Source organism: Cricetulus griseus, chromosome 8 (assembly GCF_003668045.3).
Source record: "Cricetulus griseus strain 17A/GY chromosome 8, alternate assembly CriGri-PICRH-1.0, whole genome shotgun sequence".
Classification (NCBI taxonomy): domain Eukaryota; kingdom Metazoa; phylum Chordata; class Mammalia; order Rodentia; family Cricetidae; genus Cricetulus; species Cricetulus griseus.
The window spans coordinates 24,895,876-24,918,353 of record NC_048601.1 but is presented as its reverse complement, the minus strand read 5'-3'; the positions used below and the strand labels follow the sequence as shown (position 1 = coordinate 24,918,353).

At 35.7% G+C, this 22,478-nt stretch overlaps 1 protein-coding gene across 10 annotated transcripts in view; it reads right to left on the bottom strand.

Moving 5' to 3' along the window:
- Nucleotides 1–22,478, bottom strand: part of Wnk1 (WNK lysine deficient protein kinase 1) — a 129,850-nt gene that overhangs the window by 28,285 nt on the left and 79,087 nt on the right. For 4 of the 10 annotated variants that reach the window (XM_027429293.2, XM_027429296.2, XM_027429295.2 and 1 more), the window contains exons 6-11: nucleotides 22,119–22,338; nucleotides 20,277–20,610; nucleotides 19,354–19,541; nucleotides 13,212–14,450; nucleotides 11,429–11,509; nucleotides 2,321–2,452 (exon numbers count right to left, since the gene is read on the bottom strand). In XM_027429293.2, coding sequence (XP_027285094.1) covers nucleotides 2,321–2,452; nucleotides 11,429–11,509; nucleotides 13,212–14,450; nucleotides 19,354–19,541; nucleotides 20,277–20,610; nucleotides 22,119–22,338 — 2,194 coding nt within the window. Of the gene's footprint in view, nucleotides 1–231; nucleotides 691–2,320; nucleotides 2,453–11,428; nucleotides 11,510–13,211; nucleotides 14,451–19,353; nucleotides 19,542–20,276; nucleotides 20,611–22,118; nucleotides 22,339–22,478 lie in introns of all 10 variants that reach the window. The other 6 variants (XM_027429291.2, XM_027429292.2, XM_027429298.2 and 3 more) reach the window with 3 other exon arrangements.

Below are 22,478 nucleotides of genomic sequence, written 5' to 3'. Positions count from 1 at the left end.
CTTACAGAAAAATGCTATCTGCATCTGCCATCCCAAGTACTGGGATTAAAGGCACATACCACCATGACTAGCCTTTCATCTTTTTTCAGAATTTTGTTATTTTTATTTTGTCTAGTTCAGAGTGTCAACTTTTGTTACTCTGACACTCAATGAGTATGTCTCAAATTCTTAATGATCTGCCATAAAAATCTAACACTCTAATACCCTCTGAGTTACTGGCTAACACAATACCTGGTACAGAACATCTCCAGAGGGAAGTGGACCCTCAGCAGCTTGTCCAAGGTTAGCTGGTATTCCCATGGACTGAACTGTTGGCTGTAGAAGCTGTGGGTGAACCTGATTCTGCAGCTGATTCACAGGCTGCAGAAGGGTTGGAAGCTGATTAGGAACTACAGTTGATCCCCCTGGGATTGAAGCAGCTGTAGCAGATGAAGCCAGGGTGAGCAGAGGCTGATTAATGCCAGCAGCCATTGTTATAGGAACGGATGAGAAACCTGTCTGTGCTGTAGACACATGAGGAGTTGATATGGGAATTTGAGAGACAGGGTACTGTGGGAGTAAGGAAGTAGGAAGTGGCTGTCCCACAGGAAGGAAATGAGCACCAGAGTGGACTGGAACAACTGAGGGTTGTGCTGAAACTGGGATGTGAGGTTCGCCTTGGATAGTTGGTACTGTCTGGGAAACTGGAAGCTGGGAAAGTAAAGAAAAACAAAACAGACTTTTTTGTTTAAAAGCAAAGCTGCCAAAAGCAAGATTTATATTATTAGTCAAGAAAAAGAAAAAAAAATCCTGCATACATTAGTATAAATTAACATGCCATATCCTTCAAGAAAGAATAGAAGCGAGAAATATGCTGGTAAAGTATCTAATATTTCCAAAAACCTTTTGGTGTAGAAAAAATTGCTAAGCTTCATTGTTGGCAAAGAAGAGTACCTTTTCACAAGCAAGGATTTATCTCCTCTCTCCGTACTGGTTTACTTTTTGATTTTTGATCTCACTAGGCAGCTTAGCCTTTCCTGAAGCTTGATAGGTGGTCCAGACTGGACTTAAAACTCTAGGTCCTTCTGGCTTCTTCCTTCCAAGTGCTAAGACTCCAGACTTGTATCAGAATACATAATTTTTTGTTGTTGTTTACTTGTTTTTCAAGACAGAGTTTCTCTGTGTAATAGTCCTGTCTGTCCTAGAACTCATTTTGTAGATCAGGCTGGCCTCAAACTCATAGAGATCTGCCTGTGAAGGCATATACCACCACCACCCAGCTTTGTTTATTGGCATATGTTTCACATACCATAATCCACCATCATGTCTGCAATCAATTAATATATGATTGCTATTACAATGATTATACTCAAATTTCTTTTGGGTGGAATTAGATTTCATCCATATTATGTCTCAATTTTAAGTGTAAAATGGCTCTATAAAAGTAGGTATAATTCACTGATTCTAGGATTCAATCACTTATCATTTTACAACTGTCATTTTAAAATCTGAGAAGTTGAGATACATGTAAAAATTAAGAGTTTATGTCAGTATGTACTCAGTGGTAAATAAAACAATAGTGCATTTACAGTTGCTATTATTTTAGTTCTGAGATGACAATAATAATATGTTATACACATTTATCTACAAATGGCCCATAGATGAAGTTGATAAAAGGTTATTTATAAGAACATGCCTTCTACAGGGTAGGTGGGCTTTGAAAGGTATATCTTGGCCTTGGCCTCTTCTATGCTCCTTAGCAGCCATAATATAGTTTCTTATGCCATAATCTTTCCTTCATCTATAATCCTTCCTCCCTCCCCTGAAACAATATAAAGGAATTATGGCCTGCCAATCATGGATGGACTGAACCTCTGAAACCATACGAGAGAACAAATGATTCCTTCCTTACAATACTTTCCTTAGGCATTTGCCAGTGATGAAAAGCTAATTAAATAACACAATGAATTAGCATCCGTATGCAGTGGAGAGAAAACATTGAAGAACTTTACATAAAAATAAAACACAGCTGCAGACCTATAACATCAGATTTAGCTGGCACAAATCTAGAGAATGATGTCACAGGTTCAGTTATCAAAACATTTCCATTTAACCCATTAGTTTCAATACTTTATAGCTACAAACCTAAAATTTCAATATTTTTATATTGTCATTACTATTGCTATGTACCAATTTACAATAAAAATACACGTGTATAATGACATTATTTTTATTCCATTTTAACAGATTCTTCACTATTACAAGAGAAAACAGAAATCTGTGTGAAGGGATAAAGTACACAGATATCATTTGTAGCATCTTTTCAGGAATGAGAGTTTACCTGTGTTCCAGCCGACACTTGAGGCAAAACTTGTGGAGCTTGAGGCTGTGCAGTAGTGCTTTCACTGGAAGATGCTGTCTGTGGAAGTGAATACTGTACTGCCTGTTGAGGAGGAGCAGATGGCTGTATTCCCTATTGCAAAGAAAAAAAAAGACTCAGTTTTTTTTTAAAGAAAGATGTTGCCTGATCTGGTCTTCTTCTTTTTTCTTCTTCTTCTTCTTCTTCTTTGAGACAGTGTATCATTATGTAGCTCTGGAACTCAGAAATCTGCCTGCCTGCCTGCCTCCTGAGTGCTGGGATTGAAGGCCTGAGTCATCACCACACCTAACATTAATCCTGCTTTTTTTTTAAAAAAATCATTAAGAATAATGAACTAAGAGACAAGCAGATCTCTGTGAGTTTGAGGATAGCCTGATCTACAGAGTGAATTCCAGGTCAGTCAGGGCTACCTGTTGAAACCCTGTCTTGAAAAAAATCACACACACAAACACAAAATTTGGTGGTACATGCCTTTAATCCCAGCACTTGGGAAGCAGAGGCATGCAGAGCTCTGAGTTTAGGGCCGGCCTGGTCTATAGGGCAAGTTCCAGGATAGCCAGGACTAAAGAAAAAAAAATCTTTAAAAAGTAAATAAATAAAAATAAAAAGGAATAATTAACTAATGCCTGAAAACTTGAAATCCCATTAGTTCTCTCCAAAGTGGCCCTCCCCCAAACAAGAAGGCCTTAGATAGATACTTAGTTATCATGTCCAATAGTTCCTTAGCCCTCATCCTAACAACATTTACGCTCCATTCCAGGTATTTTTGGTATCAGTTTGTATCCTGGCTTCTATACTAATCTAGGCTCTTCTTTCACTTTCTTTTCTTTACCAACTATACAATTAGTTTGAATTCTACAGCGAGTAAAGCATAGGGTTTGAATGAGGAAACACTTTTGAATTTAACTTTGCCATTTGCTAGCCTGTAATTATTTAGAGGTTGCTTTTTTTTTTTTTTTTTTTTTTTTTTTTTTAAACAAAACTGGAATTACCCCTCTTTTCTTTGAAAGTAAGAGAGTGAAACTCATGATAGGAGAGAAAGGACATCTGGGAACTAACTATGTGCTAGATAGTGAAATGTGATTGTATCTGAATACTAAGCATATATTTTAAATGTATTATAAAAGTTACAAATTAAAAAAAAATCACTATGCAAATTATCTAGTCACAAATACTATATCACTCAGTAAACTTGCACTCCTAGGATTCTAGTAATTTGGAGATTGTTACAAACAAGTAATATTTGAACTTTATAACTCAGTTTTGAGACTTTCATGGGATGGAGACAACAAAGCTCAGTTGGTAAAGTGTTTATTTCGAAAGTATGAGGACTTGAGTTTGACCCCACCCAAACCCATGGGAAAAGCTGGGTATACTGGTGTGCCCACCAACCTCTACATTTATAATCTTAGTTGTAGGTCTTGGAACTAGTATATGAGTCTAATCTAATTGGTGAGTTCCAAACCAATGAGAGATTCTGTCTCAAAGGAGGTGGTTGGCATTCCTGAAAGTGACAGTTAAGGTTGTAACCAGACCCTCTCAATGTGCACTCATGTATAACATACAAAAAAAATTCACAAACACACACCAACTAATTTAGCATTTAGTTTTCCAAGGCAGGGTTTCTTTGGGTGGCAAAAACAAGAAAACAAGTAATATATATTTTACCTGCTCAAAAATAAAACAAAAAAAAAATCATCTTTGGCTAAATCATGTACAACAGAGAGTCTATACTTGTATTATTGAAAAGATGTATGTTGCCTTTAAAAGTTTATGTATTTTCCGAGCAAGGGAACAGACATCAATTAAAACAGATGGTCCAGGTGATCTAGCATCTCAAAATGCCTCTGTTACAGTTTCCTCAGAGTTTTGCATCCCTTCAAGGCTGTTGACTGGGATGGTATAGCCTCAAAAAGTAATCCAGCCAAGACTTACCCATTATCCTTAATTTTCTCAGGGTCCCCTAAAGTTCCCAACACCCCCAAACAGGAAGGAAGTAGTCTAGAGAACTATGCCCAAATTTCCAACATATGGATTATGGATGTTTATTATCGTTTAAGAGGGTCTGGTTATAAACTGTTATTGGTCTTAGTCAAAACAAAACAAAAAAGCTAAACAAAAGTTAAATTCAAAGATCTCTTCCCAAAGGAAAAGAGGGGGATAAGGTATAGGAATGATAAGAAAAAAGGGTAGATTATTGGATCTTATTTAATCTAAAAAACATTTTACATTGGTATGGACTTTGGTTTATTAATACAAATTAAGTTATTTTTGCTATACTATATGTTTCTACTCTTGTCTGGGGTATTGTGCTTAGGCAACTCATTTAAAAATGTAATGTGTAATTAAGAAATACAGATTTGTAGTCATATTAAGTATGTTTTTAAGGTTAAACAGATATAGATAGTCTTCAAACACTTCAAAGACCTACAGAATATGGCATTTAATGTGTTTAAAATAACCTAATGCTTTTCGTGACAGTGAGACAAGTCTGCTCCTGGCAGCACCAATCTACTTCAGATGAGATGATAGGCATTGAAGAACCTCCACATGGAGTTTGCTCTTTTTGTGGCAAAAGTTAGTCACTGGGCAAGAAACTGCCCTTGCTTTGACTACTGAAAAGATGCCATCTAAACTGGACCAGCAGGATGCAAAATAAAGTGACTGCCAAACTTGGTCGAGAAAAGGTAGGATAGTCCTTTGAGATTCCCTGCTTCTTAAAAGTGTCTGTCAGATATACTAGGCCTGTAGGCCAAAACGGGATACCTCAAAATTACGAAGAACTCTGGGAGACTGTCTAGGCAGCCAGATGTCCCTGTTGTCAAGTAACATTACGCCCTTCTTGGTTCTTTGATGGAGTTAAAGACTAAATAATTAGACTTGAAGGTTTCCTTAGTTATGGGAAAAAAAGGTAAAGTAGGTATGAAACTTTAGATTCATAAAGATAATATAAATAATACCTTCTCTAAATTGCCAAATAATAATAGACTGGATATTGTATCTGCAATTCTTGACCACTGTTTTTGTTGTACTATGTTAAAGTTAAAACCTTTTTTTATTTAGACAAAAAGGGGAAAATGATGTGGAATAATCATTCTATACACTGTAAAAAATGTTGATAAAAAGTTGATTGGCTGGTACCTCAGCAAGATTTTCAGGACAAAAAGAATGTTGGGAAGGATGGAGTCTGAGGAGTGACCAGAAAAGAACGTAAGGGTATCTGTTCTTGCCTTTTCACTTAGCTTGAGTCAGACTGGCTTCTGAAGACTCCCTCATCTCTGAATCTCATTTTCCCATAGGTGCACTAGGACTAATTTTGCTACTGTGTTCAGCTTTTATGTGGTTCCAGAGAGCTTAATGTAGGCAGTCAGTTTTGTGTAGCAAGTACTTTTACTCAATGAGTCACCCCCAGCCCACTCTTTCTTGAATTTTGAGTTAGAATTTGAATATGTGCCTGTCAGATTATTAGTTTAGTAGATTTTTTGTTGTTGTTGTTTTGTTTTTTCAAGACAGGGTTTCTCTGTGGCTTTGGAGGCTGTCCTGGAACTAGCTCTTGTAGACCAGGCTGGTCTCGAACTCACCGAGATCCGCCTGCCTCTGCCTCCCGAGTGCTGGGATCAAAGGTGAGCTCCACCACTGCTCGGCTAGTTTAGTAAATTTTGTGTGCATGTTTTGTGGCATTTTAAAACAAAAAAACAAACAAAAAAACCAAGCTTACATTTGTATAACCTTGTTATTAACTCCTAAAGTAATCTTTAAATAAATAATGATATAGAGTACTTGAAAAAGTATCAAGCTTGGTAGAAAGGACCTTTTATCCAGTGAGCCACCTTTCCCATTAACTTGTTTTCATTTGTTTTGTTTATTTTAAAGGAGAGAGCTCTGTAATAGGAAATTGAGGAAAGTTCACATGAGGTAAAAAAAATTTTTTTTTTTTGAGACATGGTTATCACTAGGTAGAGGTCTAGACTATCTTTAACTCTTTTTATACTTCAGGTTGGATAAATTTATACTCTTCCTGTCACAGCTTCTGGAATGCTCAGATTACAAGTGTATACAATCATATCTAGCAATTCTTTACCAAAAAATAACTAAGAGGAAAAACCTTTATCTCTGGGCATATATTGCCTATCCCTCTTTCATTCCCATTAAGAATTGAGACTCACATAAAAATCTTGACTCAGTCACTTCTTTCCTGAACATATTATTCCTTCATGAATTTATCTTTTGGTTAAGTCAAAATGACTTGTACACACGTGCACATAAGCACACATAGACAGATGTAAATATTTCTAAAATAGTAAAGATCACCTTAAACCAAACCGAAGGCTTATTTGTTTCTGTCCCATACTTTTCTAACCTTGTTTCTGCTACATGTTCCAAACTGCAACCCCTCCATTCTTGGCCTGGAATATCCTTTATTCCTACAATAGAGTTGGATTTATAACAGGGGCCCAACATATCATCTCTTCCATAAAGCCTTCTTGATATAACCCTTCCAACCAAGAAAGACGTCTACTTTTCTACTAGAGACACAACACAGTGTAGTGAAATGGTGAGCTGTGGAGAAAGATTATTTGTATTTAAAGTGTTCTCACCCCTTAGAAGCCATATGTTTGAGAAAGTTTCCCAAACTTCTCAGATTTTAGCTTTCCCATCAGTAAAATGGAAATAATGATAGTCTATATTTATACAAACATTTTATGCATACAATTACATTATTTAGGTTCCCTCAGAGCCAATCATGGTAGTCCATCTTAGCTGACTGTTAAAAATAGAAGAAAAAAAACCAATAAACCAAGGTTTACTTGGGAGAGCTGAGAAGGAGTAAAGGGGTATCAAAAATGGGTACTTTTTTCTTTTTATGAACTTATTCCTCTTTTAAGACAAGTGACAGGTATGTCAATAGTACAGAGTACTGTTTGTGAGAAATGGTACATTTGGTTAGCCAAAAGTATATGCCATATGCTTACGCATAATGACACTGGCTAATAACCAACAGATCAGCCAAACAGCGATGATGAGAATCATGTTTTGCCTAGACTTGCTTCATGGAAACCAATTCAAATAGCTTTTATTGACTGAAAGGACATAGCTGCATGATGATAAATAAACATAATTCTCAGGGCAAACAGAATATGAATATCTGAAGGCTTTGTATATGCTCTTATGGAAGACATGTTTATCTTTCCCACAACCTTTTTTTATAGCCAGCCATAAATATTGGGAGGCACCATGTTAATATAAATCATACCATTTTAATGCTTTAATTTTTTAATTTTATAATTTCTGGGCATGTGTACAGGTGACCACAATTGTAAGAAAATGTTGGCCCTCAGAGCTGGGATTATAGGAATCTGTAAGCTGTTTGGAATGAGAACTGAACTTAGGCCTTTAGAAGAGCAGTAAGTTCTTTCAACTGCTGAGTCATATCTCTAGCCTCTCCATTATAACTCTTGATAAAAACATAAGAAAACAACAAATCAGGGGGAAAAAAATTCCTCATTTACTATCTTCCAAGGCCACAAGATACACTAAATTTCAGGTAAGGTGTACTTCTTTCCTTACTATAATAAAACTGCTATCCACATGGTAGAGAAGGGTCCTTTTCTTCTTTGTATTCATTCACTCACACAGAACCCAGTAACAGGTAAGTACAGCTTTTTAAATATCTACCACATAACTTATTTTACAACAACAAAACAAAAAAAAGTCACCGATATAGAAAGCTTGAATTTCAATAATTTTTAGCTTGCTTAATACCCAAGAGACTCTAGAAAAATAGATATATTAGACTACATATACGTCTTATACAAACTGGCTTCATAATTTTGATTATATTAAATTTAAGATATGCTGTAATAATAATAATATCTAAAATGGAAACAAAAGAAAATTAATTTTAATGATCTATTTATTTGTATTTTCTCCACCACTGGAATCAACCATTTACCACTTTGTCAATTTAATTTTTTTTTAGATTGTTCAAATTTATTTGTACTTATTCTGACAGTTCCATTTATACATAGAGTAAATTTCAGTCATTTTCAATGCAATTACCCTTTCTCTTCCTTCCTTCTGCAGAAATCTTTCTATTTCCCAAGAAATCTCCCTTCCACTTTCAAGGCTGTGCACATGTGTGTGACTCAATGAGCTTAATTAGTGTTACACTAGCACAGGAGGTTATTTACGGGAACATGGAATACTTTTCAGTGGCTACACCACGGAAGAAAATGATTCCCATTCATTCCTTCTCCAAAGCAACCATTAGCTACTAGAAGACAAGATTTCTACAACAGCAAATTTGTTCCTAAATAGTTACATTGATGTCATCCAAAAGTCTGTATTATCTGTTACCAGGTCCCACTTGAATGGATGAAAGCAAGAAGTAAAGGAGATCTCTCTATTACATTGGTGGCCTGTTTTAAGATGTGATATTTATTTTATATATTCTAAGAGAGCTGCAGGGCCTTATGAACTGCTTTTTCTTTTCTGAGACTACAACTTATTAGATAGCCCAGGCTGGCCTGGAACTCAGATTTTGCTTTAAGCTCTCTAAATGCTGGCATTCCAAGTGTACATCATCACATTCAGATATATTACTAATTATTTCAACCTAACATTTATAGTATTATGCTACTTTATTTTCACATACTTTGAATGTTGGACCTTATGGTTTATTTCACTTGGTAATATTTATAGGTATGTATACATGTAAACACATACGTATTTAAGATAGTGGACACATTTCTTTAGGAAAGGAAAAACACAGCATATACTTAAATGTTTTCCTTTTATTGGTGTTAGCCTATGATGAAAGATAAGCAAATTAAGATGTCAGAGTGAGTCTGGTGTGTGGCTCATGCTTGTAATTCTTGCACTTGAGAGGCTGAGGGATAAGGATTGAAAGACTTCAAGACCAGTTTGAGCTATATCATGAGAGGTGACTCAAAAAATCTGAAAGTGATTAGTACTAATGGCTTCTGCCATTACAATTTACATAACCAACTTTATGTAACTTGTAATTTGACTCTCACTAGGATTTGTTAAAATTTATTGGTGCTAGCAAAAAAATTTAACTTCTTGATTTTAAGCATAATCATACATAAACCCAAGCATTTCTTTGGAAGTAATGTTAGGAGCAATACAAAACATTTAATCCCTAGTCAATTTTTTTGGTTTGTTTTTTGAGGGAGTTTCTCTGTATAACAGCCCTGACTCTCCTAGAACTTGCTCTGTAGACAAGGATAGTCTACAAACTCACAGAGATCCTCCTGCCTCTGCCTCCCAAGTGCTGGAATTAATGGTGTGCACCACTATGCCTGCCTCCTACCTCTTTTTAGTAAGAAAAAATTTCAAGATGAGACATTGATTATTGAGTAAATGTGGGTATTAAAGAAGGAATTAACTTCTTCTGTATAAAATATTTCAAAGTGAAGACTTTCTTTTTAAATTTACTTATCTACTTATTTTATGTGTTTGATTGTTTTGTCTGTGTACTACATGCATACCTGGTGCCCAAAGGCCAAAACTGGGTATCAAATCCTCCGGGAACTCCAGTTATGGATGGTTTTAAGCCACTGTATGTGTGTTGAGAATCAAACCTGGGCTATCCCAAGAGTATCCAGAGTTCTTAACTGAAGAGCCACCATTGCAGGCCCTTAATTTTTATTTTAAACTATGTGTATTAAGGTATGTACATGTGATTGACTGGAGGACAGAAGGGTTGGATCCCCCAGAGCTTGAATTCCAGGCAGTCATCTGTGGGTCCCATTATATAAATGCTTAAAATCAAACTCCTGTCTTCTGCAAGAGCAACAACTGTTCTTAACTGCTAAGGCACCTCTCTTACCCATTAAATGTCCTTCTATTATTGTGTATGTAGAGTGTGTGTGTGTAGAAGTCATAGAAGTTAGAGGACAACTTTGCTCCTTTCACCTCTATGTGGGGTTCCAGGGATTGAACTCAGGTCTTCAAGTTTGCACAATGAGCACTTTACCAACTGAGCCATCTCACCAACCTCTAATGTAATCTCCATTAAGATGAAGTGACCATGTGGTTACCTTTTGTATTAAAAGAGGCCATTTATAATAAGAATGAAACCTTTGTTTCAAAACTTAGAAGCAGAAGTCACTTTACAATATGGTGGTCAAAAACTGCAGTTGAAAAGCTAGCAATGAAATAAGTTTATCATATTACACAGATGGGTATAAATCTTGCTTGAAACAACTAATAAACATATTGTTCAAAAAGAATGATTTCCTTGCAAATAAAAGTCTGCTAAGTAAAAAGCATTGATGGACTATTTAAAATTTAACTTTAGCCATTTTATTAATGTATGGTTCTTTTTATACTCATGTCCTGAATTCCTTGGATATTCTGGGACATAACCTTCCTGGTCAAAAATTTAATTAAAAGAAAAAAATCAGATGGGCATGATGGCACACATCTTTAATCCTAGTACTTGGGAGGTGAGGCTGGTGAATCTCTGAGTTAGAGGCCAGCCTGGTCTACAAAGCAAGTTCCAGGATAGTCAGGGCTACATAGAGAAACCATGTCTTAAAAAAACAAAACAAAACAACTTCCTGCAGCAGTTGCTCTTTATTTTAAGTGTTTCACATGCATGCTTAATGCCTGAGGTGGCCACAAGACGGCACTCGATCCCCTGGAATTGGAGTTAGATTAGAAAAACAATACATGCTCTTAACTAGTAAACCACTTGTCTACTTTCTTTAAAAAAAAATGCTGATACGTGGACAAGTCATAAAACATAAATAGAAACAATTTTCTTTGTATGGTTTACCTTATGAATAAAATCAGTTAAGAAGGCAGATAAATTATGTATCAATTCTTCTAAATTTCAACACATACCTAGTAAATTGTTCATAAATACATTACCCAAAACAAAAGATTTCCTAAATACTACTAAATGACTGAAATGTTATGCCACTTAATTATCTCCCAAAACTTAGCAAGCCATTTGTATCAGCAATCTAGCTCATGAAGAATGTAAACAGTACTTCTGGCCACTGCTAAAACATAATGTAGCAATGTAACATCCTTACTTACCTGCTGAGGATGTTGGACAGGTTGTGAAGGTAGAACCCCTGCTAAATTACTTGATGGCTGGCTCTGGCTTTGCCCCTGTGCCTGAGGAAAAAAAGCAAATACAATTAGAGAAGATTTGTGCATATGAAGGTTAGACTTCTGTATAAATACTTCAGATCCTGAGAAGACTGCTTGATTGAAATGAAACATCAGTTTGGTAGTGTAGTACAAATCAGATCTCTGGGATGTTTTGGTAAGGTAAGTTTAGAAAAAAGATCATAGAACATTTTTAATCACATCTCAGGGAAAAACAAACAAACAAAAACACAAATACACTGATGTTAAAAACCTACCATTAATGCTGGCTAAAGTTTTAGTTGGCTTGAATAGTTATATTCAATAATAAAATTGTCACAGGAAAAATGTGGTAAGATATCAACATGAAACAATTTAATCTGGATAATTAAAAACTATATTCAAAAATGCTAATTTGGTTATTTTTTGCTATTTCTTATAGTCACAGTAACTCTGATTTTAAAAAAAAATGTAAAAAGTCTGATAAAAATAAACTCCTAAACAGGTATGTAATGGTTGTCCCAGGTAACAGATGGAAATATCTGAAGTCATTCTAATCGTCAAGACTAGGGGAAATTGCTGCTACTTCTAGAGATGCTGCTAAAAGTTCTATAATGATCATTCATGTCCCATTCAGAACAAAGGATTAACCAACCCAGAGAATTTCAACCATGTTGGGTCTGAGAAACTGAGCAGCTTATAACAATGGACAAGAAGTCTAAATTAACTGTGAATGAGTGCAAGAATATATGTTAAGGAAATGAAAAAGCTTTATTGTTTCACTTCAGAGGTTCTTTGAAGTTTACATGGATGTATCACACTCCACTAAAATTTAAATTATCTATTTTCTTAAAATATATTTTTTCTTTGCAAAGCTTGAAGGATAATATGCGCATACAGCTTGTCCACGCTATTTAAGTTTCTGGGTCCTTCTACTTCTTACCAATACTCCACGTAACTGATACACCTAAAGAATATATGAGATAGTCATTACTGACTTTTTAAATTCTGTGTCTCTGTTGGTATTTGTGTGTGTGTATGCATGTTCATGTGTGTGACTATATTTTTTTAGTGTATTGAAAGAACAAGGCCTGAGGCACTACTGTTCCTGGCCTTTGCAACCCCTATTATTATAAATTCATTTAAAACCTAAATTTAATTACAGAATAGACTCTTAAGAGTCAACAAAATTTGACATATCCTTAATTTAACTTATTAATGCTCCATTTGGATCCTTAATACAGTGGTTTGATTGATACCATTTCAAAAAGACACTTTCTTCATTTGTTAAGCCAAACTCCTAAGATGTGTTTTCTTAAGTCCTACTTATGAAAGGCTCTGTGTTTCTTAATACGACAAAATTTTCACTACTTCTCATTTTTGCTTTATCATTATACTTTTTTAGTTTAAAAACTTATGTAGAGGAAGGAATTATACTAAATCATTTTACTGTATCAAAACAGACCGACAATTGCATTTTCATTACTATGGTAAATTTCAACACAGATTAGTCATTAATTCTGATGACTAAAATCACAGGCAAACCAGGTAGTTTCTGCTTTACAGTTCATTCTTTAGTACAAGTATTGATAACCACAAAAGAAATTCTACTAAGAAAATAAACAACATTCCTCATAAATCCATGATTCAGGGAAATGAGATAGAAAACTTAAAATGCACTGATGAGAAATAGGGTAGTTTAAAAGAATTGTGAAAGTTTTCCTATAACCTGTGGATGGAGTGTAGATCCTCCTGAAGAATATGAGGCAGATAAGACCTGCTGAGTTGTGGTTCCTTGGGGGAAACAGAAGATAAGTGGGGATTCTTGTAATACTGTCTGAGGCAGGCGAATAAAGGGCAATGAGACGTCAGAGCCAAAAGATGCAGCTGTTCCCCCTGTAGGGGGAGGTGATTGAAAATCACTGAGATCTGAAGAAGTTATTTGAGAGGAATCACTGGAATATTCTGGGCTTCCTATTGGCCAGTTCTGTCCCATAGGCTCTACCACAGAAATGGTCAATTCTGGGGCATGATTATTACGCTGTTCTTCAGTAACAGGCTGCAGATGGCAATGTAATCCAACTGACTGAGCAGGCAGTTCTTCCTGACTTGAGTCCACTGCTACCTGTCGATTTCGGTAAACACGTTGAGGTAAAATCCCACCTCCTTCTCCTGAAGAGGAACTTGGTGTTTGAGCATGAAATTCAAATACACAGTTGCTTCTGTTCTCACTGTTATGAGTTAACACAGCTGGTGCAGAATGAGGAACAAAGACAGGGTGAAATTTCAAATGTGTAGCATCTGTACTGTTTGGCGCAGAAATACTAGAGAGGGGTGATGCTGGACTTGGTCCAGAATCTAATCTTAAATTCTGAAGGTGTCCTACCAGGAAAGCCTGTCCAGATGGAAATTCAAAGACAGAATTTGAGGCAGGGCCCCCAGGCACTGGCTTCTGTTCAGGTATCTGTTTCATAGGACTTGATAGTACTGGTGAGTTGTATGAAATACCCTCATACTGTCCTGCCACCTGGGCCTGGTAATGCACCCCAGCTAGATATACTGTTTCCTGAGGAATAAAATAGTGAGCTTCTTCTGCCAGCACTAGTCCAGGTCTATAGTCACTGTAAATCTGGGTTGGCTCAAACACAGGTTGGACCTGCATCTCACATAGCTCTCTATTTACTCTACTGGCCGTAGTACCCAACATAACTATGGCCTCTGGTGTCCAGTTAGTTGGGCTGCCACCAGGTGGAAGAAGATTTTGGCCAACAGTTCTCAGCAGGGGTTGGAAGTGTCGAGTTTGGGCTTCCAGGAAGGACGTGCTCTTACGTCGTTGGGAAATGGCTACTTTCGGTGGACAGGTGGGAGGTGGTGAAAAAGAAACTGGACGTTCATGAATAGTTGGGAAAAATATCTGTGATTCTGAGTATGTTGGGGTCCCCCCACACGGATGCGCCATGGACTGAGGCTGTATCAACATGAATAAGACAAGTAATTCATACATTCAATAAGTGAAATTACATCAGACATGCATAGCTGGATAGTTCTGTGTAACCCCATGAAGTGTCCACACCAAAAATTTAATAATTAACAATGCTTTTGTAAATTATGTGTATAGCAAAAATCCATTAAATACATCCAGGGCTAATAAAGTCAATCTTTGGTACTTCCTTTAATGAAAAAAACAGCTGCTTTTCCCCAAATCTGCTCTCTCAAAGCAAAGGCATGAATTAAATTTTCTAAGTGATTATTCTATTTATCTATAATAAATGTGTTCATTCTTAAAAGTTTTATCAATGGAAAGAGCTAAAGTCAGAATATTAAAGGAAAATAAAGAATCCTACTAATTTCAATTTAAGCTATTGTTCCATACTGTTGCAGTATTAGTCTATTAGGCTTCAGGGTTATTTTCATCAACTAACAGTAGATGATCAGAAGAAATTTATAATACTATAAATCAGAAGATACTTTTGGTAAATGGAATAAGTCAAGTTTAAAGGTACATACTTATATAATTTTAGTACTCAAGAAGCTCAGGCAGTAGAAGGCTAGACTGAGCAGTTACACAGTGAGACACTGTCTTTACAAACAGAAAACAAAAGGATAAATGACTAATGTTTTTTTTTTTTCCCTTCTGTATCCAAAACTACAAGCAATTAATAGTTATACTATAAAACATGTTACAGATGCCAAATCTTTCTCCTGATCATTGATAAGGGTTGAGTTTTCTAATTGTGACAAATTAGATGAAATGGAGGTAATATAAGAGCAAACCCAATTTAATAACAAGTTTTGTTTCCAGAATTTAAGATTGAGCTTAGAATTCTAGCTTGCCAAATGCAATGCACGTAATTCTCTACCATGGATGGAACTCCTTTTAAAAATATATTGGCTTTAGGCTCAATAGAGTGCTTGCTTAGCATATGCAAGGGTCCAGGTTCAATCCTTAACAACACAAAAATGGGTGTGGGGAGCAGAAGACAACCTTAGGTGTTGTTCCTCACTATCCAACTTGTTTGAGACAGGTCTCTATTATGTGATGCTGTCTACAACAGGCTGGCCCCCATGAGATTCTGGAGAGTCTGTTAACACTTCTCATCTCTCCACAGGAACACTGAGATCATGAATGTGAACTACTGTGACAGGCTTTATATAGGTTCTGGGGATCTGCATTCAGGTCTCCAGGCTTGTGCAGCAAGCACTTTAGTCACTGAGCCATTTCCTCAAACTGCTAAGAGTATACTGTATCAAATGCTCACATTTTATTGATTATTCAAGTTGTAACCTAAAGCCATAAACACTATACAGTTAATAATTTTCCAAAGTAAAAATCTTAAGATTCTGGTTAATACATAATAAGTATATATTAACTATATTTTCTGTACGCAACAGCAGCAAGCAAGGTCTCCTAGCAACTAAAGTAATTTGAGAGACTGTATCTTTCATAGACATTAATGGAGACAAGGAAAGTTATATATGTTATATTTGCATCTAATGTATTTATTAGTCTATGCCCCATGTTACATATTACATAATCTTTGGGGGGGGGGGAGTACTTCCCAAAGAGGGAACAGCCTTTTTTAGTTCCTGACATCATTTTACACAAATGACTGAATTAAAATCAACTTTTACTCCTCAATTGACTGGTTTAAAAAAAGAAAGAACTCAGCTGTATCCCTTAAGAATAAATTGAGGAGAGAACACATTTGGTTAATATTTAGTAGAATCTACTTTTGATTAGGCTAATAATGAGTTTAATAATGAGTAATACACACACTTTTGCTAAGATATGAAAATGCAAACCCTTTTATCAGTGGGAGATTTCCATTGCCTCCTTGCTTTTTATTTCCATTTAAAGTTTTATTACAAAAATGCTTTCTATTGGAATAGTTGTTATCCTAAAAGCAGAACATATAACCAAGCTAATAGTTTAGTTTTTTTGCTCTTTAACCAATTTTTCCACACCTGGATGTATTCATTGGTAATAGTTTTTCACTTGTCAGGAAGTTTACAGTTACATACAGTAGTGACAAAGAGGGAAGGCAGGCTGGAGCGTCGATGCTTGCGCTGAGAGGCAGAGTGCATAGGCAGGACACTCTCCAATGCTTTAGAGAGTTTTTCGGCAAAAGTTTCCTCAGGGGCAGTCCGAAGGAGGGAAGGACAAAGAGGTGCAGACAGCATTGGTGGTGGGGTGGAAGGAGCACTGGGAGAGATGCGGGATAGTGAGGGAACAGCAGAAAGATGGGGAACACAAACCGACATGCTACGGCCACGACGAGGCTAAACAGAAAACAAACACACATGAAAAACACAGTACTCTGAAAACAAAATAACCAAATGTACAGTGATAATAGGGCATAGTTAACATAAGAAATGTTCTACCCTCCCCAATTCTCCAAAGTTAAAAAAAAAAAAAAAAAGAATGTTTATGTAAGACCTAACTCTACAAAACATAGCTGGTATATCCTAACTTATTCTCCCAGTTCTGGTGATTTTGTGCAGGCTTTCTTATATGAGAAAAAGATCAATTATGATCTTAATATTTTGAAGTAACACCAACTGTTAAGTGCATGAATTATAAAAACTGACTACTGGTACCACACAAGTAAACAATAAACTACAGTTAGATTAAGTAAGAATAAATTCTATTAAAGTATAAAATTTGGAAGATTTTAAGAGTAGATTATTTGCAAGAGCTCTAGAAACTTAAGGAAAAAAAATTATCTATTTTAGAAGGCAGTCTAAAAAGTTGTTATATTTGCAACTTTCTGTATAAAGGTTAAAAAGTCTTTATTGAATAGAAGAAAAAGAATAGCTTCCTGAAGTTCACAAATGGGCAACAGAAATACTTTTATAAAAGAGTCAGTGGGGGAAATGCCTTCACTTTGAATCTTTAAAGAATTAACCCTCTATGAGAAATTCAGTTTGAGGAAACTGAGGTATCTTAAGAGAAAGGGTTTAATATAGCTACAGAGCTATTCTAATACTGCGAGGGTATCTGGAGCAAGTTTATGACCTTATTCTTTCTCAAAACTGGCTGCAAAGAATGCTTTCAGCCAAAGTTGGAACCCATCAGCATGTATCATGAGTTAGTTCATTTTGGTTCCAATTTTTTACCTTTGTCTCTCTTATTTTTAAATAGTCTCTTATGACATACATTATTATAAGGCATAGTATGTTCTTGAAATGAGAAAAGAGTAGAATTATAAAATGTTTTATTATTCTAGATACTTACAATTCTTTATAATTACTCTAGAATACTGTCATCAAAAAGATAAAAACAGTCTGATTTTAGAGCATCAAATAAATACAGCTATGTTAATGGCTTGAGCATTTAATGTAAAATGTAAAAATGATCAATCTTGTCTTTTAAAAAACAGACATAGCCCCCATGATGAGGGAAGCCAAGAGGCTGAAAATAACTGTTACAAAGGGACAAATTAAGAAGTACTGACAACTAATATTGTCAGAATACAGAAATAAATCACCCAAGGTAATTTACCCTACTTAGGTTTAAGAACAGATTGTTAAAAGGTTAGTATATATTAGTTGGACTTTGTTGTGTTAATGTGGCCATTCATCTTGGGACCTAAGTCCAAAGCAGGACAGATCCATCAATGGACTCCAAAAGAAACATCTTTTATGAGTAAACATATTTTCCTGGAAAAAAAAATCATTTAATGAAGGTAAGAATTCTACAAAGTTTGGATTAAAAGCCTTCTGGGAAGGAGGGAGTAAAATCAGTTGCTTAAAGACTGTACTAAACAAGTGATATAAAGTGAACAGTTATCATCTAATTCCTTTCTGAAGTATATGGTCTATCTTTTTTCCTCTGAAAACCTCACAGAGAGTCAGCCAAAGAAATGGGATATTTTATTATTCATCTACTTTCACATTCTTTATTGCAAATAGAAAATGTGCATATACATTATATACACACAAGCATAAACTATTCCAATAAGTCACTTCTGTAAGCTGACTCTGAAAATAAACTGGTAATAAAATAAATACCAAATAAAGGAAAAAGCAAATGAACATATACTGGGAAAGAAACACGCATAGCAACTGATGATCAACTAAATACAAGCAATAAATTAGTCAGAGGTCGTACAATAAAGGGTTCCTTTACTCTATAATACTCACATGCAACATTCTTTAATAGTTTAAAGGTCTTACCTGGTTTTTATATTTAAAAAAAAAAGTCTTATAGAAACACTTATTACTTTAGTGAGTAAGCTTTAAAAAATTTTAAACAGCCTTGCTCCACCCACAAATCATCTGTTATCTAGTTTATACCACTTTGAACAGTTTTAATTCCTAGGTGTTGAAGATACTGCAGTTCAGTCTTAAAGTTCACATAGCTGCTTTGTGTAGGAAGTTCAGCTAATTCTCACTTTTTTAATGTGTGTTGTTACCCAGCCTGAACTATTCTGGTTATACTCATAAACTGATTTCCTTTAGAAATAACATCAACTTCCATTCTCAACACTTAGTTGGGTTCTAAACCATCCCAACAGATACAAAAATCTGCAGCTGTCCAAATCCTTTATATAGATTATCACAGTATTTTCATATAATCTCCATATTACTTATAATACCCAATTCAATTCAAAAGTCATTTAAATATTGTTATATTGCTAGAGAACATAGCAAGAAAGTCTGTACATGTTCAGTACAGATAAAAATTTTAAGCATTTTACTATTTAAATCCAAGAATGTGGAAACCGCAAACAAGGAAGACTGACTAGACCATTTATATTCTCTACCTTAGACTGACATTGCTACTTAAATGACAAAAGAAATAATTTGAATTTGGCAGATTACCTACTGGCTATCGTTTTAGTATTACATTTTCTTATGCATTTACTCACCATACTTGAGGGTGGATACACCCCATGAGGCTGAGATTGTGCTTGGACACTAGAAGCTGTATGCCCCGGTGCTGTGCCAGTAGAATGTGCCTGTTCATGTTGGGAGCCATAGGAAACTGTCTGTTGGCTGCTCACTCGAGATTCTGTGAAGACGGATGATCCCTGACCGCTGTCAACTGTTCCATCAGCTGAAGGATAAATGAATCATCAGAGGGAGGGAGATTGGAGAGGGAGACGTTGTTCACATTTTAAACTCATTACATAAAGGTTATTGATTATTTCTTTGTTCAAAACTGGAGTAAGTTAGAAAAATGAATGGCAGTCTTATTAATTAAATTTCTACATTTAAATGAGGGACTTGGGCAAAAAGGCAGTAATCTTAAAAAAAAAAATTTCTCATCAGGCATAGTGGTGCACAACTTTAATCCCAGCACTTGGAAGGCAGAGGAAGGTGGATCTCTGAGTTTGAGGCCAGCCTGGTCAACAGAGATAATTCCAAGGCAGCCGGGACTATACAGAGAAACCCTGTCTCCCAAAATGAAAAACAAAGCAACAACAACAAAACAAACAAAAAAATTTCTCTGATTATCACTAAATGATATCATCCTCCAGGTCTTACTCTGTGGAGACCTGTGTCTACTTGGTGTTAAACACTAAATTCAATTACTGAACACTGGTCTCATCAGCCTTTGGTGTGCTATGATGTAGTTTTGCTAAAACAACTGAACCAGATTAACAGTTTCAATTATAAATAGCAAATTTATTCACCCTTTATTACTTTCATTTAATTTGAAGGAACTAAATAGATAACTCAAAATGTTAAGACCCCAGAAGTTTTCAAATATCCTTTATCTTATGTAAAATTTCTCAGTGTTTCACCAAGAGCATCACTAGCACATTAGCTTACCTCCCCCAGTACTTACATAACACAGATATACTAGGCTGCTGATACTGTAGCTGCTGATGTTGATCTGCCTCGGGTTCTTCAGGTTCTACTTGTGTAGAAACTGAAGCAGAAGTGGTGGGAGCAGTAGGTATGCCGGTGCTAGCAGAAGAGAGCTGCTGAATTCCTGCCTGGGAAACACTTGGTTGTTGTTCAGTCTGCTGTCTGAGACTGCTCTCTTCCTGTTTTCTTTTTTCTTGCTCCTCTCGAACCAACTGGCGCTGCTCTCGTTTTCTCTTAATTAATGACACCCTGTCTTTGATAGCTTTAGCCATGGTCTTGTGATCACCTTCACAGACATACCCAGACTCAACCTATAGAGTAAAAGGGTATATTAGGTAAAACAGGTTATCTAGAGAAAATGACTTCAGAACAAAACAAACAAACTGCACTGTAGAGAAGTAAGCTAGTCTTTTTGGAGGGGTACATGTGTGTATTTTTTAAGTCTTACAATGTAGTACAGTTGGCCTCAAACTTGGAATCCTCTTGCCTCAAGCTTCCAAGTCCTGGAATTACAGATGTGTGCCACTATCATCAGAGACCTTAGGATTCTTCTTAACCAAACAGTAAAATTATTAGTCTCCATTATATGCTTCTTCACAATTGTGGTAAGAGTGGATCTCACCATTTCTATAGAACATTACATAAAATTAACACTAAAAATAAGTACCTCTTATATATCTGACCCTTTCTCTACTATTGGATAGTTTTTTTTAAATTTTTTTAAAAAGATTTTATTTATTAGTTTATTTATTTATTTATTATGCATATAACATTCTGCTTCCATGTATATCTGCACATCAGAAGAGGACACCAGATCTCATAACGGATGGTTGTGAGCCACCATGTGGTTGCTGGTAATTGAACTCAGGACCTCTGGAAGAGCAGTCTTAACCTCTGAGCCATCTCTCCAGCCCTAGGATAGTTTTTAAATAAATCCTACTAGGTTTTACTTTGACAACCTTGTCTAATAATTGGCTATTTTAGGCACTGTGACATACCTAGATTTCCTTTTAGAAGTGATCTTTACACATATTTAAAGTAAGGGTACATCAAAGTGACCAGTAATTTTTAAACTTGAAAACACTTTCAAGTAAAAACTGTTTGCCTAATACTTATTTTTATTATTTAAATCATGTGTGTGTGTGTGTGTGTGTGTGTGTGTGGTTGTGTGTGTGTGTGTGTGTGAGTGCAGGTGTCTGCAGAGGCCAGAGGCATCCAACTCCTGGTGCTGGAGTTACAGGCAGTTGTGAGCTGCTGAGAAATCTCTCTAGCCAAAGTGAAAATACCTTATAGTTCCTGTATCTCTCTAGAGTGTTTATAATGACAGATCAAAAGCTAACCAATGTTTAGAAACAATTCCAAACTTGGTCTGATTGGATATGCCTATATCTCAGCACTTAGGGGACAGAATGACCATGAGTTCAATGTTCCCAAAGCAAAACAATGTAAGTAACACATTTTAACTAGAGTTAGCTACAAAGGAGTTATTCACCTTTATAGACTTTCAGAAAGACTCCAGAATGCATTCCAGTCTTCTATTTCATCCACCCACTTATACCTATGTGTTATTTTCCTCAAATAAAAGTTTTAAAGAACTGAAATCCAACCCCATTATCAAAACAATCCCAAAAAGTACAAAGAAAGGACTTAAAGAAAATCACAGGAAAATCCCCTTATCCAAAGACAAAACATATAGGATCAAGACAACAACTTCATGTTAATGAGACATTCAGCATACATCAGTTATTAATTTTTTGTTTTCTTTTGGGCCTATCAGTATCAGCATACATAAATTTACAACATCTAAGGGCCAATTTACCATTTCTTGGGCAACATCTTCTGGTACATCCCTCTCCAAGTCAAAGGAAAACTCAATAGCTTCATTGTCTTTGTATTTTCCCTTTAATTTCTTAATATCTTCAATACGCAGCCACAATTTAATAGCTATCTTTTCTCCATCATCTTCTTCTGCTAATTCTACCCGTACCCCTGTTTCCTCCTGGAAAAAGGCATGGTTCAAAAGGTCTTTGATGGAATATCTTTCAAAGAAAAAGAAAATTAAGAAAAAGAGTCATTAGTTTGAAAAAGTATTTTTCTTTCTCTTTCTGAGACAGTATCTCACTAATGCCCAGGCTAGCCTTCTACAGAGTACTTATATGTGTTCACAGTTATTTTATTA